General features: G+C 44.2%; 2 protein-coding genes across 2 annotated transcripts; both read right to left on the minus strand.

Moving 5' to 3' along the window:
* Positions 1-1,429: 1,429 nt before the first annotated feature.
* On the minus strand, positions 1,430-9,391 carry LOC307085709 (serotransferrin-like; the record flags this gene model as incomplete). Its single annotated transcript, XM_079750573.1, has 16 exons — positions 9,336-9,391; positions 8,982-9,130; positions 8,797-8,899; positions 8,520-8,708; positions 8,249-8,387; positions 7,982-8,037; positions 7,440-7,609; positions 6,984-7,134; positions 6,637-6,797; positions 6,301-6,397; positions 5,803-5,964; positions 5,537-5,687; positions 2,940-3,007; positions 2,668-2,852; positions 2,303-2,495; positions 1,430-1,476 (listed from the first exon to the last, which is right to left on the minus strand). Exons 1-16 carry the CDS (start codon positions 9,373-9,375, stop codon positions 1,430-1,432), a joined length of 2,061 nt encoding a protein of 686 aa, XP_079606699.1. The 5' UTR covers positions 9,376-9,391.
* A 2,657-nt stretch (positions 9,392-12,048) lies between these two features.
* On the minus strand, positions 12,049-18,437 carry ubxn7 (UBX domain protein 7). Its single transcript, XM_079750501.1, has 11 exons — positions 18,318-18,437; positions 17,220-17,376; positions 16,994-17,058; positions 16,790-16,855; positions 16,415-16,527; positions 15,164-15,310; positions 14,918-15,008; positions 14,666-14,796; positions 13,952-14,507; positions 13,747-13,826; positions 12,049-13,294 (listed from the first exon to the last, which is right to left on the minus strand). Exons 1-11 carry the CDS (start codon positions 18,385-18,387, stop codon positions 13,133-13,135), a joined length of 1,638 nt encoding a protein of 545 aa, XP_079606627.1. The 5' UTR covers positions 18,388-18,437; the 3' UTR covers positions 12,049-13,132.
* Positions 18,438-18,856: the final 419 nt, after the last annotated feature.

Here is an 18,856-nt window from a genome sequence, read left to right on the forward strand (position 1 = left end):
TATTATTTAGGGACACGTTTCGTGGTTACATTTCTTTCCTGTGATCGTTAGTGTATTTGTGTGATTGTTGCATTTATATTGTTATTGTTTAATAATGTTATGATGGTAGTCCCGCGCTGGAGTCCTATCCCTCGTACCCCTAATGAGTAAAAGTCGTCTTGCGACGACTTGAGGGGGATATGTTGGGGCAAAATAACCTGCTGAGCACATCACATGTACATTATAAATATAGCTAACTCCTACCCTAGCTTAATGAGCACATCACATGGCAGTCACCTTATAATATAGTCAACTTTTAACACATAACACATACATGAGAATATAGTCAGGTCAGGGCCAGAGCCAGGGCCCCATATCTCCTCCCGGCAGATGGTAGACACTCAGACAATGCACCAGTCATCCTCAAGGACGGGAGGACCACAACAGGTGATGCTCTGAAGCTCTCCCCCGTAAGGAGGAACACAAGAAGATATACATGCATACACTAGTGCCTGGGAACCAAGGTCAAGTAAAAACACACAGAACCACACACATCTCAAACGCACACACCTCATCACGAGGAGATACAGCATAAGACTGTATCACTCTGAGACTCTTCACCTTCTTCCGAAGCAGACCTTCCACGGAGGCGAAGCTCCGGACGAACCATCAGCGCTGATTAGGGACTTAGACATATTCGATTTCTCACGCTTATGACTCTGTATAACCGTTGCCACTTTACTTAATAAATCCAAGGTCCTCGTGCCGATAGACTTTATTACCTCTCCGTCTCATTTCATCTGGTCCAGTAACTAGACAGACCGTTTTTCCCAACAATACTGTTGCAGGCACAATATAAACCAAATATATACGAATTATGCTCATAGGCTCCGTGTATGTTTTAATAAGGCAGAGTAATGCATATCCACTCACAAACAATAAAAATAAACCTTAATTGCTCTGCAGAATTAAACAATATATGTCCACAATGTCTCCACCCAAGAAGGCGGTGTATTTCGGCAAACAATGGAATTTAAATCCAATTTCAATTGAAATCCAAGATGCACATGCAGGACTTAATATATTTCATTTAGGCTTTAATTACAATAATTTCCTAGCATAGAGCAGACATTATTGTTTTTTTTAACAATAATATAAATATGAGCATGAAACGTGGCTTTATTTGAGAAAGTGAAGCATAGTAGAAATATCTGGCCGTATAAATGAAGGCTATGCATAAGCCATTACAGGTAAAGGTACAGTAAAAACTGATTTGAGAATGAGATTTATCTTATTGTTTATTCCTCACAATGCTTGTGCAGCTACAGTTTTATATTAGTCAACATACATTCATTTCGATATTTCCCCATTTGGGTCTGGGGAGATTTGTGTTTGTTTGTGTCCTTCTAGAAAAGCATCCAATGCGCCCTGGCGGCCAAATTCTCTTCAGTCAATCTGTAGTACTGCAGGAAAAGGAGGTGCAGAATCTCTCAAGATCTAGTGTAAAGGGGTAAAACAAATGTTACATTATAGGTAGTGTGTAATTGTATGCATTTGTTACCATCTTTTGTGTAGGCATTTATAGAGATAGTCTTAAAACTCTTAAAAGGAGAAATTTTATACCACCAGGTGTGAATTTGATTAGTCATTACAAGCCGTTTTGAAAAACTTCCTCTTCTGGCATCACAAGTGGGCATGTCCACCTAGATGTGTGTTGGATAGATGAGTCTACCAGCCTACACAGTGGACTGTAAGCAAACGTTGCTCATATATCCGTCATACATCTAGGTGGACACGCCCACGTGTGATGAAAGGGCAGGAAGCAGATTTTCAAAATGGCTTGTAACGGCTTTTCACACTCACACCTTGTAGTTTAATTATGTAACCTTTAATATAGATATACATTTCTTTCAGAGATAGTGAGCAGGTTGGAGCGTGAGCGAGCGAGGAGTGGAGGGGATTGAATTTTGTTGAATATAGAGGCCGGAGCGGCCGCTCTGTTCCGCTCCAATTTCGCTCCGATACCGCTCACACCACGAGTCTGAGGCATGCCCTATTGACGTTGCCAAGCTTGTTCGATGTTGCACTTGTCTATCTTTTAAAATACATGTTCTATGAGTGAAATATATTCCCGTTGCTCTTAGTTCTTTAGTATTTATGTTTTCTGTTCAAGGTAACAATTCGTAATAGTTTATTTCTCCGTCTTTTAAATTGGAGTGAGCGTGGAGCGATTTCACTGGAGCGGGAGCGCTCCGCTCAGCTCCGCTCAGCTCCGCTCAGCTCTGCTCACTAGTTCTCGTTTCTTTAAATGACCTTAACATACCAGAAGTAGTCTCAGCGCACTGCCTGAGGGACTTTATGGAGTTCACGTAGCCAGTTCCCAGAAAAGCATCGGCTGTAGTTTGACTTGGTACCTCCTGGAGACACTTAGTGTTGTCTTTAAAGAGGAGGTTACTTCCATCTTTTGATTCGAAAAGCCTGAATAATGCATCGCTACCATGTCTACCGAACAGGCGCTGAAAAAAAAGCACAAATTTAAAACATTAAATATGGTTTGCTATTAAATATTGTTATTAAATATATGTAATTTATCTTGCAAGTCAAACATGATACTAGAGTCAGTGGCTGCAACGACACAAGGTGCTAACTAATTTCCAATCAATCAAATGTGATCTATGCAGTGCCAACCTGCTGGTTGAGGAGTATCGGCACAACTCTGTCGCGAACATCTTGGCGTGTCACAACAGCATGGGAAGGAACTGCGGCCAGGTTGCAGCTGGCAAAGTCGCTTATCTCTGCCTTACCAGCACCCTCAGGGCAAATGAGTTCAAAGTCTGTAGATTTCAATGCTTCAGCCCAGGTTGGACCCTTTCCTTTAAAAGAGAGAGAAAATATTAAGCAGTTTGTCTTACTATCCTACATTAACAAAAAACTGACTTAAAAGGAGGGAAGTCACTCACCATCAGTGTTTTCTGTCACAATAGTGTGTTTAATAAAGGCAACATCCCCGGCATCGTCAACAAGACATCTATAAAAGTGGTGGAAAAAGCCAGCAACACACAACAGAAACCCACACAAAATGTGATTAGTAAATATCTTTATGACCCTAGATGTGCAATTCATGACACATTATGTTTGATCCATTTAAAGGTCCCATGGCATGCTACTTCATGGATGCTTTAATATAGGTATTAGTGGGCCCCTAACACAGTATTTGAAGACGTTCCCGAAATTCAGCCGTGGTGCAGAATTACAGCCACTACGAGCCTATGAGATAAGTTGCAACACTGTGATCTTCACTTATTATTATTCTATGGCATTAAATCTCCCAAAGGTCACAGAATGTAATGGAATTGGTGAATGTGTCCCCAACCAACTAGGATGGAGGGTGGCGTGTTCCAGAGTGCAGTGGCATTTACTTTGTGCGTTTTGCTAATTGCCCCCAACATCATCCGTTAGTCCCAAATGGGGTTCACGACCTTGGACGTTGTACAACCTTCAGTTATACGGTTACCTGGAACCCCAACACGACGATCCAAATATTAGTTCATAGGGAAACATTTTCTACATTGTGCTTGGCCAAACTTATTCATTCCATGGATGATATGAGGAATATGAACAGATGAGTTATTAAACTGCAGATGATATGAATATAAACAGATGAGAGTCATTCAACTCCACAGATCATACAATGAATATAAACAGACTGGTCCCCTGTTTAAATCTGCCTCTTTGGGAACGGAACAACTTATACCGTGGAAACTCCTCCAGAATGAGGAACAATAATCACTGTCACCTGTGGCAAATGGCTCTCTTAAGAACCACACTTTACAGCCATCTGCTTAGTCTGTTCTCTCTCTCTCTCTCTCTCTCTCTTTCTCTCTCGTCGCACATTGAGCTTTCCCCAAACGCACAGTTTCGTGTCTGTAGCTTTATTGCAAATGAGGAGGATAGAGGTGGGTCAAGGAGGTGGGTGGGGGTTTGGCCCTGAGCAGCATGCGGCCACTGTACCATGCGCTCTGTTTACAGTGGATGTATTGTAATGGCGAGGCGCACACAAAGTTTGGCTGTGTTCTGTAAATATTCTAGAACACTCCGGGTGCTCCGGTGGGAGTCCTGGAGCTCTATATCTAAATAATATATTATACATAGATATCTATATCATATAATATATATTATCACAGCCAAAAGCTGTGTGCGCCTCCAGAAGATATTATGACTCTCAAACGACTGCGTCGGATTCTTCAACGACTCTGGTTCTTTCACTTCCACATCAATCTGATGTAGACTGAACCGCGACTTGGAGGAGAAAGGGTTTGTTGCCCGCAATTGTCTCCCGCCAGAGCCCTGCTGCCCGCTGCCGAGGCACCACCGCCACGGCAGCGGGCAGCGCAGAGGCACCACCGCCACGGCAGCGGGCAGCGCAGAGGCACCACCGCCCCAAACAGTGGTGCCTCGCGGCGGTGGTCTCTTGTGGCAGCGTGCGGCGGGCAGTGGGCAGTGGGAAGCTGGGTTCCGGCTGGAGACAATCGCGGGCAACAATCCCTTTCTTCTCCATATCGTGGTTTATTTACTTCAGGGAGTCAAAGCCAAAGTTCCTTTCCCCCAATTCCTTCTCAACCATGGCTGAGATAAACCCACTACGAGTCTCGTTGTGGAAATACCGCCATGTTATGCGCCATAACACCAACAGCAGAACGGTTATCCAAATAACAAAGAAGTGTACAACACTTGTGTTACAGTGTGTGTATTCAGACTCACAGGGTCGTAGCTCATTTTCTCATTGGCGGCCAAATTCTCTGGGTGGGCAAGGCAGAGAAAGGGGAGGTAACTTGGCCCCTTATGACGACCAAATTCGAAATCGGAGTGTCTGAGCTTTAATTTTCAAAGGTGGAGCAGAATACCTCGCTTAACACCTGTTAGTGACAATTACAATTAGGGCATTTAGCAGACGTTTTTATCCAAAGCGAGTTACATCAGTTAATACACACATTGACACACCGACGGCAGAGTCAACCATGCAAGGCAACAGCCAGCTCGTCAGGAGCAGTTAGGGTTAAGTGTCTTGCTCAGGGACACATCAACACAGCTAGGAGGAGCTGGAGATCGAACTAGCAACCTTTCGGTTACAAGACAACTGCTCCATCTCCTGGGCTAAGCCGACCCTGTGTGACGTTTCATAATGACGGCCAAGATACAAGGGAATTAAAAGAACAAACCTCTTTTCACAACAAGCGGCCAGCGAGGTATTTTATTTCACCATTTAATGCACTTTATTTCCTGTTTTATGTCATTTTCATGTGCCAATTAGTGTCATATTCTTGTGTTTTACTTTGTGCTTATGTAAATAATGTATCATTTGCTGATGTGCCGTTTTGTTTTATGTTTATTTGCAATAGTTTTCATGGCCAACCTGTGTCTTTGTGTTATGACGAGAGCTACAACACCTAACGCCATTTCTAGCTACTGGGGGACCATAGGCAGGCTAGGGGAACTCATATTAATATTGGAAAATTTTCATGCCATGGGACCTTTAAATAAAACCTGCGTCCCCTACCTGAACGCTCCAGTGTAGCCGTAGTACTTCTCCCTAGTGCTGCCGCTGCACTTGGAACCATCTTCCATTCCGGATCCGCTGCCGGCACACTGTTGACAGAATGTGGATGTGGGATCAGACCCCGGGGCACAGCCACTGGGGAAGAAATCCTCTGGAAAGGTAGGAAAGAAGGGGGGGGGGGTTGTTAAACGGACCATAATGCACCAGGAGACCGGACAACATGAAGCGTTGGGGAATTAAGAGTCGCACTCGCAACCGTAGCTTACTGAAGTTACAGCTTGCGGTGAGTGCGTGGATCAGACCCATCGGGATGTTCCAGCCGGCGGTCCGGCCCAAGCCCGTGTGGCAGGACTTCTTACCCCTCAGGTTGGCCCAGGTCACACCGGAGCCCTTCTTCACAACGGCAACGGCGAAGTAGTTGGCCTGAGCTACAAACGCAAATCAAGTATGGAAAGAAAATTAAAGAAAGGGGAAGAAAGAAAGGAAAATAAACACACACAAACAGATCTGAAATTTAACTTTTGCGTAACTAGTTATATGACTTCCCAGGAGAGATGTCTAATATAACTGAAATATAATTGTATTAAAGCAAAGACTGACACACTTACTAGTTCCTTGAGAACTGCAAAGTGCTGTTAAAAACAATACAGAGGTAGTTATTAGAATTTTTCAATGCATACACTTCCCAAATATTTAGGAAAAGAACATTGCAAGTATTCATCGATAAGATGCATATCTGCATGGTATTTCATCTCCACTCTTACATTCGTCGTATTGCTCGACCATGGCTGGGATCAGTCCACACTTCCCAGCGGTGTACACCTGTCCTCCATCTACAGACATGGCATCAGCCTCTTGACGCTGGACAAGAACAGAGATACCCCAAAACCTTTTAATTCAGCTGTCAATAACAACATACTACCGAAGTCAGATGATGAGTCAATAAGAACAGATCATCTGATTTCATAAAAGGCCTGTTGATAACGAAATAAAACCCCCATCACATCATCTTATAATGACATCAAATCAGATGACCTTGTCTATGTAATACATCTCCACAAAACGGATGACCAAAAAAAAGACGAAATAAGATAGCTCACCATAATCCTCTTCAAGCAGTCATCCACAGTTGGGCTTACTTGACATGCAATGTCGTTGACTCCATCTCTGAGGCTGAATGCACTCCAGGTGTCACACTTTCTCTTCTCAGCGTGACCCACGGCGCACCATGTAATCGCAGTCGATCTTGAGCGATCCGATTCTATGGAGTCGAGCAAACGCAAGGGAATAAAGAAACATATGGATATTAACAGGAATTGGTTATATACCTTGCAATGTTCGTATTTGCGTGACATGTGGTGGAATTTGATATGGATTTTTTTTTTCACCATCGCAGTCAACGGCAGAGGTCATAAGTGGTCTTGGGTGCTTGTGTGTCCAGCCCTACCTTTCTTCAGAGATCGGACGGCCGCCATGTATTCAGGGCCCAGGTAGAGGAAGGAGGTGGTGCCGTTGGGCATCCTGACGAGACTCTGTGTTGTGTCTTTGAACATCAAGTTCGCAGCACCAAACCCAGCAGAGGAGAAGAGGCTAAAGCCCTGCAGATTGAACAAGTAAATGTTAGATCATTTGAATGCCAAAGTTAGCTAGTTGGTGTTACAACGGTAAGCATTTAATTAAATCAGAGATGTTACAATGTAACACATTATCTTATGATGTTGTCGGTGTCCGTCTCCATTTAGTCTCTGTCTCCATATAGTGCGTGGGTGCGTGCGTGCGTGTGTGTCTGTGTGTCCGTTTGTGCATATGTGCGCGCGCGTGTGTGCACGCGTGTGTGTGTGTGCATGTGTGGTTGTGCATTGTTGGGTAAGTGTTTGAATGCGCCTGTGTGCGTGCGTATTACGTTGGTGAGGGCGGTGGTGAGGGCGGTGAAGATACGCTCGGCTAGTTCGGGGTCATCGCGGCTAACCACTGTGTGGGCGGGAACCCTGGCCAGGTTACAGGTCTGGTAGCTGTCGATGGGAGCTCTCCTACCGTCCGGGCAAAGCAGCTGGTAGTTGGCTTTCTCTGACGCTGTGAAAGGGAGAAAGTGACAGTTGGCTCCAGTTAGTAAAGTGACTGCTATGGCAACAATTTTCACCTACAGAGGATTAATAAAGTTGTATCTAATCTAATGAAATGAAGTTTTTTTTCCTTGAAAAAGACCCAAAGAATTAAACCCAAAAGCTGGTTATGAATGTGCAGACTGTTTCGAAAGTCCCGCCTTTGAGTTGGGTTAACTCTGGAAGGGTCAAAGGTTAAAGGGCAACAGAGTTTGAGGGACGATGGCGGGTGTGCACTGTGTGATATTGACACTGTGGTGATTTCAAAAACCTCACTGAGAAAGTAGATGAATAAACAAATGAATTGATGAAACTTAAGGGAACTGATTTTGCACTCACTGACCTGGAACTGTGAGGTGGTTGATGAAGGCAACCTCTCCAGCATTGTCTTTCAGACACCTTCATGAAACATGTCATTCAAAGTCAGTCAATAAAAAACATGCATCTGCATTATGACTAAGAAAAAGGTTGCGGTTTTAAAAAAATAACGAATAAGGTACGACATTGCAATTAGTTTTTACAAAGAATGGTTGCAGAATGATATATTTAATATCAGTTATTAACTTTTAATTAATTACTTAAATTTTGCCAAGGAAAAAAAGGGACTCACTTGAATGCTCCTGCGTATCCATAGTAGGGCTCCAAGGCCGACTTGCTGCAGGAATCACTCTGGCACAATTTGCACAGTTTACCGCCAACCACACCCCCTGCTCCGGGAACACAGCTCTCCGAGAAGAAGTTGCTCACCGCTACAAACCACAAGACCGGCCATGGATGTCAGACACAATTCACCCTTACCGTCACCAGACAAGGCAATAACACGGGCAAAATACAGTAGAAAAGTAAACTGCCATGCTCGGATCACCGTCCTAGAGCCTCACCCTCTTCCACAGGCATGTCCTCCTGCCCACTCCAAACGAGTTGACCCGTCGCCACAAGAGTTCCGATGGGAATGATCCAGCCCGCGGTCTTCCCAATACCGGTGTGGCACGATTTCTTCCCCCTCAGCTCTTTGAAGGAGAATCCAGTGTCTTTCTTCACGACAGCCACAGCGTAATAGCAGGAGGACTCTGTTTCCATGCAGATGGTTACATAGTCAATATCAACTTATTAGCATGAGGCTGGTTTGATTTTGTCTTAATAACTGAAGTAACTTGCCTGGGCCATATGACTCAGCAATAATGGGCTGCAGATTATAGGGGTGCTGTCCTGCTGTGTAGATCTCCCCGCCGTCCAATGTGATGGCATCTGCTTCCCCGGCCTGAGAGAGACCCAAACCACTTATAGCCCAACCGAGTAAGTCGTCACGCGGTAGTTTCTATCAGTACTCACAGGTTCCTCACCTTGATTGCCTTAATGCACTCAGTGGCGTCTGTTCTCAATACGCATGTTATCAGCGGTTGACTACGCATCAGGGCTTCACATTTTCTTTGTTCAGGGAGAGAGGTCACGCACCACTTCACCACTTCTACGGGCACGCTGAAGGCAGTGGCTGTTAATAAAGTCAAAATTGTCAAAATGAAAAAAAAATATTTTTTATAAATTGTTAAAAAAAAAAAAAGTGCTTCGGTTATTAAAATAAGAAAAGGAGGAAAAATATGTTCCACCTAAATCCCCAGTTTGTATATATGCATATATTTTTTGATATATATATAATCGTTGGGATATATAGAGAGAGTTTTTGTGATCCTCCTTACCCAGACAGCAAAACAGCACCGACAGGAGGAGATGCTTCATGACGGACTGAGGGTCTCCAAATCACTTGCAGACTGCTGTGAAGAAATGAAGCGTTGGTTATTTTATAGCAGCCTTCTGAGTGGGCCGAGCCGTCCGATAGAGGGATCGTTTGTTTTGGGTGTCAATGTTTGACCAATGCTCAATTTCTCTGCGTGGGAGGGGGTGTTCGCGTGTTGAGAAAGATTGAACATTTCCCAAATTTCTACATAATGGAACTGAAATTCCATCCAAGTAAACGACCCGATTTCTAGAAAATCATTTTAATCATATTCATCTAGGCTACAATGGTATTTTTTTCATGACTTTGCATAAACATGTAGCCTATCATATCGGATTTGTTTATCCTTAATCTTTTTACAACATTATATAAAAGGACATCCTGGAAACACTTCTTTAGCATATACATTACTTGAGCTGTCTTGCGTCCTAGCAGACTGTTGCAAAGATGATGCTACACGCCACTGTCTGCCAACCCCCACCTAAACGTGGCTTTTCCTCGGATCCTGCAGAACATGGAAGCATAGTTGGTGATATTGAAAGACGCTCTCTTTTAGAGAACATGTTTGCCCTAAGTGGTCGACTTAGCTCAAGGGGGTAGAGCAGTTGTCTTGTAACCGAAAGGTTCCTAGTTCGATCCCAAGCTCCTCATAGCTGAGTGTTGATGTGTCCCTGAGCAAGACACTTAACCCAGTCGCCTTGCTTGACTCTGCCGTCGGTGTGTAATAACCGATGCAAGTCGCTTTGGATCAAACATATCGACAAAATAAAGTAGTCAGTAGGTTAGCATCTACTGTTAAGCAATGCAAAATCAGATTGAGGAAGGGAGAAGTATCTCGGTGCAAGAGAATGTATACAAATGACTTTTCAGTTGATTACTACGAATGTTACAAGAATTAGATAATTTGTATATATATTTTTATCATTACGCTTAATATTTCCAAAACACAAATATTTAATGTACATCACTCAGCTTTTCGCCTAAATATTCAGAGCATTTTTTCAGCCAGGAGATTGCATGGCGTAAATAAATCATCAAGCTAAACCTTTAACTCATTATTAAAGGCTCTGCACACTGAAACACCATGGAAAGATGGGGTCAAGGCAGGGGCGTAGGAATGAGTTTAACATTGGGGGGGACACATATCGGAAACCTGACAGATCCGGTATAATTTTTAGGTGGGACAAATGCGCCTGTCTCCGATATTGGAGGGGACACGTCCCCTCCGTCCCCCCCGGTTCCTACGCCCTTGGGTCAAGGGATATACCACAGAAACACCCAGGGTTCTTCTTGAAGTTGACAGGGTATGGTTTATGTCTATCACTTAACCGTTTGTGTTGACGCACTGGTGGTGGCGTCAGCTTGCTTCTGCAACCTCAGATCAACCAAATATTGCAAAATCATAGCGATTTTATCAGGGAGTGCATATCGGGCAATGGGTTGATTGGATGATTTGGAGATGATTGCGATTTTCCCTGTTGTAAGAGTTAGTCACATTTATCTGATTGTGTGATTACAGAGTGAGGGTGTACAAAGTCTAAAACGGTGTGTGTGTGTGTGTGTGTGTGTGTGTGTGTGTGTGTGTGTGTGTGGGGGGGGGGGGGGGGGGTGCCCATTGTGTTAAAATTCTGTTTCAGAATTTTCTTCAGTCTACATTTAAGTGTCCTGCGATTACAAACAGTAATACAGCTAATTCCCCATTAAAAAAACCAAAAACCTTTAACCTTTTTGCTGGTTTTAACTTTCCCATCCAACACAAATTAACTGCAGACACAAAGTGCTGCCATGCTTCCAGACGGCACATTAGTCAAACTTTAACTTTCATTGACCAGTCCTTCCGAGAACCAACTGAGGTCTGCCTGAACGGGGGTTGGAGTCGTCACCCTTGTTAGATAATAAGCCCATTGATACTCAATCTACGGCCCTCTTTTATACTCCAAATATAATATGTATATTGTACCCACACAAACTGTATCATCTCCTGGTCTCTCATCGGATTGCATCCAAACTCACCTCTCCACTGTGACAGTCAGTATGCTATCGCACATACCTTACGTTATGCATCACCCGGGTGGGTGCTCAACACACACACACACACACACTTTGAGTACCTGGAATGAATTCAACTTATTATTAATTATTATATAGGCTCTCCCCCGCACATTTCTGTGGTACTGCTCTGAAAGGTAACAGCCAAAAAATTTGGGGTAGGAGGGTGTGGGGTTAGGGTTAACATTTTGACATAGCTGTAGTTTGCTTAGAAGAGGGGGCGGTTGAGCCCCCTGTCCCCCTCGAGACCATTGTTTGATCAGCTGCAGATATGCTGCTTTCATCTATGACCCCTTAACCTATACGGCTCATTGGAAAAGCTGATTACTAAATAGACCATAAAAGCTTGCTGGAAAGGCCAAACACTTAACTTGTTCACCCAAAAAGTGGTTGATATCACGCATGTGTTTTCTTTGTCATTTAAGTTACATGTCCAAAACTTCTCTGGGTTTGAAAAGTTTGATTATAATCCCATAATGCTAAGATCGTATCAACTACCGTCTAGTTATAGAAATGGCCTACAACACCACCTCTGTAGCTCTGAACCAGCACTCTGACTCAGTGAGTTTATTGAAGGGTATTTGGATAGCAGTCAAAACTCGAAAGAACACATTCCTAATGTAAACTTCGATCCCCCATCCCTTTTGTGTATTTTGAATTTTTGCTTGTTGGGAGGTTTGGAAATTTAAAAGAAGACCAAACATATTTATTTTGGTTTCGATGATTATATTTCAGCATCAGCATATTTGCCTGGCAGAACATATATATATAAAAAAAAAAAAACTGAATGAACAATTACTACAACTAAATATCATCTCTACACCACGCCTGTACAAAGCAGGACTGATCAATGATATGAACAGCTCCTCATTCATTCACTTTTGTATCAAAAGGCAGAAACTCTCAAATCTCATCTTCTAGTCTAAAATGAACCAATAGAAACTCGAGTACAAATGTGCAGATCTACCGATCTTCTGAGATCTTCAGTTTTTCGCTGGGGATAGTGAGACACGTTTAAAGTCCTTTCCAATTCACAGAACCATTGTTTCCATGTCCCCCTCGCCTTAATAACTACAACGGTAACATTTGGTACAAACAGATGCTTACAAAAGCCTTTCTTTCCATCACCCTCCCAGGTACAGAAAAACTGTTACAAACAGCCGGAAAGTAAGAGATGACACTTCAGACACTGGTGAAATCCAGTGGCTCTGCAGTGTCTCATCAAATATCCCCTCTCTTGTTAGATGCATGGAACTTTATATGAACATTATCAAATGTGTTCCATCTGGATAACAGCTGGAACGAGTCAGGGCGAAGAAAAAACAAAATACAGGGTTGGTCGAGATGAATTACACATGAAGAAAAATAAAAAGGGGTCTGGAGAACCACATTTTGGAGATTGCTGGTGTCAACACCTGACTGGCCATATGTTTCACACTACAAAAAGGTTTAGGCTGCCAGTAGAGAGAGTACATCGGTATTCAAGCCAGTGGAAAAGTAAATGGGGAGAAAAAAGGTAATCAGTCCATCCACTCAAACATGTCCCGGTAATAGAGGGCCTAATTTCGACAAAAAAAAAAAAAGTGTTAAAAAGGGTTAAGGCCAATGACATGATCCCTGGCCAATCATCTGTGATGAGTAGAGGATCTACCAGAGGATGGGTGCATGTGTTGAAGGGTGGAGTGGGGGGCAGGTGGTAAATTAAGTAAGCTAGTTCCTCTCCTGCACAAATACAGTTTCCTGTGGACAAAGACCAGCGTCCTGCAGGGTCATGTCGTAGTCCAAGTGTGCGAGTTTCCTTCTGGGGAAGTTGGTGACGAGCTCAAAGCGTTCATTGGGATAACCTTTAGACTGGACGTGTCTCACCAGGGCCTGAGGAGAGAAAAACAGAACCTCAACAACACACAATAGCATAAAAAAGGGCCGCACCGGCCACATACAGTCTACAGTCCAAATTAAAAAGTAAAAACAGCAATGTTGTCCTCCAAATATTGTCCATTGGGCGACCAGAAGATGGATGCATACCTTTGGTGCAGTAGACCTGAAGGGTTGGTCGAATTGCAAACCCATGTAATTATTCATGCATGCTATTTGTGTGTGAGGCAGGTGAACTTTCTCCCCCACTCAGATGTTTTAGTTAAGAGTCCTTGTTTGAGTATTTTGGTTGGGACAAGACTGCAAGAGTAAGGCATCACAGGCAAGTGTCTGTCCACCGTTTAGTCATCGAAAAATACAAACATTGCTTTCCATTATGTCCTTCACAAAATTAATCCATCTTTTATTTTTATATTAGACGGTGAACGGTAAATAAGTTGCACTCTCACCATCAGTTTGGCTTTGGAAGACAGTGCAATCTGCTCTCTCTGACCATCCGGGTAGCGAAGCATCAACCTGGCCTTCGGACCTGCAGGAACAAACGGTCACACGGTAACGGTTAGACTTCAGGCACGGCTTTACACGCCACTTCACTCATCCACACCAACATACACCGACATATACACAAACAGCCGGCTGTGTGTCTCCTCATACCGTCATCGGCGTCGGGTCCGTCCGAGTCCGAGGGCCTGGCGGCGCCTGACGGCGTGATGCTCTGGGCCGCCGTGGAACAGTGGTTCTCCCCCGGTGGCGCTGGCTCAGAGTTACTGCGGGCCGCCAGCGCCGCCGGCCGCTCCAGGTGGTTCTTTTTGCTGTCCTCCTTCCTGTGGCTGTGCTCTTTGTGTGGGGACTTCCTGTGGCAGGTGGGGGCGCTGTTTGAACCGAGCGGCTGCGGGGTGGAGGAGGCGGATGAGGAGGAAGAGGAGGAAGAGGAGGAGGTGGGAGGAGGGGCGGCGGCGGGCCGTCGGCTCGACGACGACGACGACGCGGGCGTCTTCTGCACGGGGGGCTCGGGCGCGTCGTTGTCGGAGCCGTCGATGGAGATGAGGCCCTCGCTGTCGGAGAAGGGCTCCGCCTCCGAGTCCTCCTCCGCCTCCGACTGGGGGGAGTGGGGGACGCCCAGGACGGAGGACTCGTAGTGGGTCTCCTGCAGGGACGCCCGGATGGCCGCCTCTAGCTGGCTGTCCTCACTGGCGTCGATCAGACTCTCCTGAGGCACAAAACCACAACAAGGGGTGTTGGGGGGGGGGGGGGGGGGGGGGGGAGGGTGCAGGAAGAGACTCGGTCAACTTAAGTCCGCCATGAGCGCATTTGAAAGAGACACGTGGGAGGAGCCTGATTAAGAGAGGACTTAAGGGAGAGTCTCACGGAGCGTGCTCGTTTGGCGGGCGGAGCGTTGCACGACGGCCCGTCGAGCTGGCCGTGCTCTGCCAGGAAGCCCGTGACCTGCTCCAGGAACGACGCCACATCCAGCTCGTTCCACTCCACCATCTTCTGACCTGATGGGCGCGACGGGGTTGGTGTTCATGGACATATAACTGTCATTCATGGTCCGTATAACAGCACATCTAAAGCATCCGTACGGCCTGAAGCCCTCCCCGCTCCCTTGTCAAGACTCACCTGTCCGAGGGTCGAGGATCGAAATATAGGGAAACTTGTTTAGCTTGTAGAACTGGATGTACCTCTGGCCCTCTTCACTGTCATGATACACCTGTGATAGAGAGGATGTACATTGTGAATACCAAAACAAAAACGAAAGAGTCTGGGAGGCAAAGCATTATGGCACATGTGGAGGTGTGTGGGTTCCTCAGATGGGGAGAGAGTGGTTCATCGTGAGGTGGAGTGACTAGTGGACATGAGACGGACCTGCCAGAAGATGAAGTGCTCTCTGATGATGGTCCGCACGGCCTCGTTGCTCCACACGTCCCGGTTCAGACACTGGCAGGCAAAGTCCTGCACATTCTGGATGTTGATCATCAGCCACTTGTTCTCCAGCTGCCCGCAGTCTTTCGCCTGAAACACCAAGGTCACATTACGGACACTTAATGTGTATTTCAAGCAAGATTTCAGCGCACCCACCAGCAGGGCTCTCAATAAATCAATAAATCCAATGTAGACTTGACAATACAACCTTTATGAGACACAAGCAGGTAGATATCTTGACATGACACCAAGCCAAACATTCGCAATCACACTATATGGCCACCAGATGGTGATGAAGTAATATGTTCTAATTGAAGGCAATCAATTTTTGTGTCTTTTAGCCATCGATTGTATTAAACACTTTACCAGGATACGGTTTATGCTTCAGTGATGTTGTAGGGGAGTTTTCACCAACCACAAATTTACCGTCACACACAGAGCTAGGGATGTGCGTTATAGACAAAATCTACCATCACAAAATGAGTTATTTCATAAAGATATTTATCACGATATAGTCCATTTTCTGTCAATTCCATGAAAAAAAATTAACCACATGGTACACTGCTTTAATAATCCTATAAACTAAACACAAATTAAAGGCACTTCCTCTTTTCTCCGTTAACTAGGAATTAGGGCTGGGCAATCAATCGAATTTCGATCTCGATTTCGATTTTAGCGTCAAACGATCACAAAACATAATTGAAAAAAAAATATAATTGATTTTTCTATTTTTTTATTAAATGTTTTATAGAGAGAACAGCTTGATACATATTGTACATATTGTCCATTGGGCGACCGAAAGATGGATGCGATGATCGTGATTTCAATCTTGACCAAAATAATCGTGATTATGATTCTTTCCATAATCGAGCAGCCCTACTAGGAAGTGATGTTGAGCAGAACTGTCACAAATTACTAAATTATTATAATAATCCACTATTAAGACCATAACTAAAACCATAACCTGCAATTTAGTTTCATAATATGGCAATCTAGCTACTGCCGTTTAAAAAGAACGTTTCTTATTGAATATATGCATGTTTTTTCTAAAGTAAATCCATCTTTGAATTTATCGTATATCAAATGACTTGATGGCTACTTCTCTGAACCAGCTTAATCTGGTCTGTTACCAATACAACGTTTGATGCAATTCAATACGAATAAAGAAATAGTCCGGCCACGCCAAAACCTTACCGTTTCAAAGCTTCCTTTATGCATAAGCTCAATGGGGGGGCGGAAAAGGTCTGCCAGGGTGCTCAGCTTCTTGTCTACCGTGCTGCCGTTCCTCAGCTCCTGTTCCTGTCGGACTGTAGTAACACATCATCCACCCCACGTGAGGTGCTAGAAGACGACCACTATGACTAAGGTTGGAGTCATTTCCCTACTTAAATACCTTAACTTAAGTACTTACTGGAGTTTAGGAGCTCAAGTTAAATACTCTTAACTTGTCTGTCTGAAATGGGGCAGTTCACTGGTTTCCAACCTTATTTCTTGATTTTAGAGGATGAAATCGGATGCACTTTCCCTTTAAAAAAGTAATAAAAAACATAAGACAATCAGGAAACTCACTTGTTTCCGTTTGAAAGTCCCGAAAGCCATCGAAGATGGAGCGTGCAGGACGTCTACGTTTTGGCACTGGATGGAAGATGCGGGTCAGGGGTCAGTCAAGAAGGTCACATGACAATCACATGTCAGCAATCAGAACAAAATAGGCCGTTCAGAGTGGATCCCTAAGAAGTGTGAGGTGCCAAACACACATAATGAGAACCATACCTCCGAACAGTGGCTCCGGCTCCACCAATATGTCTTGCTTTTGGGGAATCGGCGCACGTACTTCACTGTAAAACATAAGGCGACATCATTCTGTACTACAAACATCCACCAAGTAGCAACGTGTTAGACCATAACACGTTTAACAAAATAAGTAATATTTAAAGTGCATAATATACAACACAGTGAGGGTAGGTGTTCCTGATATATGAATAAAAGATCTGTTTACTCTTCAGGTGGAGCTCTGCTGCTGGAAGCCGCCGCGGATCCAGAACTGGTGCTGGGTTCCTCGGCGATGCCACCTCCATCCAGGAACATGGTGACGGCCATCTCTAGGTTGTTGTTGCATGCTTCCAGCATATGTTTTCCTATACTCTCTGTAGCTCCTAGAAAAGAACCATAAGAAGACATAAAAAAGACCCAATGATATAATCAACATGTGGAACGAGGAGGACACTACACCAGAATTAACATGTTGAACCCCACTACCATGTTGGACACAATCGTGCATTTTTATCATCCAATGGCTAAAAGCGTTATTAACATGATGCATGATATTTTGTATATTATATGGTCATATTGTGGGAGTTATTACATGTGGAAGTTACATGCCACCCGTGCACATGACACGACCTGTACCGACGGTTTAGTTCATGTGTTGAAAGTACTGAACTGCGCATGCTCACTTCCCATAGCAAGTATCCTCTCCAAGGAACCCCTTTCATTTTCATCATCCATTCAAACCGATGGTGTATTCACATAAATAAAAAATATACTGCGTTACAGTGAAGTTTGGTAACTTTTCTCATATCAGTGAACGGTTGAGCGCTCGTACTGCGATCATGCCACCAAAAAGTGAGGGGCTTTCATTTCAAGCCTGCTACCAGGAACATTAGGCGGAGCCTAGACAGCTAGCACTGCTCTCTCTCTGCTCGTCAGGGAAAATGTTGCACACCCGACGTCCATTCCAGATATTCAAACATGCAATCCGAAAGATGATCGAGCAAGTTTGGCGAACGTCACCTCGCTGTGATAAGACTGCACGTGTAGAGTGTGTTTGAAAGCTATATTTTGGCACACGTGAAAGGAAAACACCTTCCCCACGCCGTTTGACTTTTAAGTTTATGAGCCAGAGACCCACGTACTTGTCAGCCGTGACTGGCTTTTCTCTTTCCAATGCAGAGCATTGACAGGGGGCAGTACAACACATCCATGCCCATTTTGTTTCCTGCGCAGTACATTTCAGGTGCTTAGGCGGATTAGCTGCTCGGGGGGATAGTAAATGGTTACCGTGTGGCCCAAACACAAATAAAAATATTTTATTTACCTGTGATTGCTGTGAATTGTTGTATTAACCCATTCACCCCCGGAGCTGATGAATCTCCGAGCGCCGCCATCTTACCGCCACAAACAACAACACAAATGTTGCGCGTGCGTTCCGCCGTCCTTTCCCTGGCGCAATGCCCCGTCGTCACCGAAGGTTTTGTTTTGCATTGTGGGAGATGTATTTTTTGAAGGAACGAATGCTTTTGAAAAATGCATTTGGAGCTTTGCATAAATAATGTCTATCTTACATCATTAAACTATTATTAGTTGATATTATTATTAAGTTATGAGTTATGTTATATTAAACATCATCAACATGCACTTTGTGATGATGTGCTACTTCATAACTGAATACTCTGGGTTTACAACTGTTCACTGATGCATACCTTTATGAATAAACTAAATGTATTGGACTTTTCTAGATTCCATCAACAATTCAATGAGTCACTTCAGGCCGTAAATCGGCCCTCTGTTGGCCAACGTTACACAATAGTATAGCAAGTCGGTAACATAGGACTACTGTATATAGTTCCATAGTCA

The sequence above is a fragment of the Pollachius pollachius genome, assembly GCF_949987615.1.
Source record: "Pollachius pollachius genome assembly, chromosome: 14".
Taxonomy (NCBI): domain Eukaryota; kingdom Metazoa; phylum Chordata; class Actinopteri; order Gadiformes; family Gadidae; genus Pollachius; species Pollachius pollachius.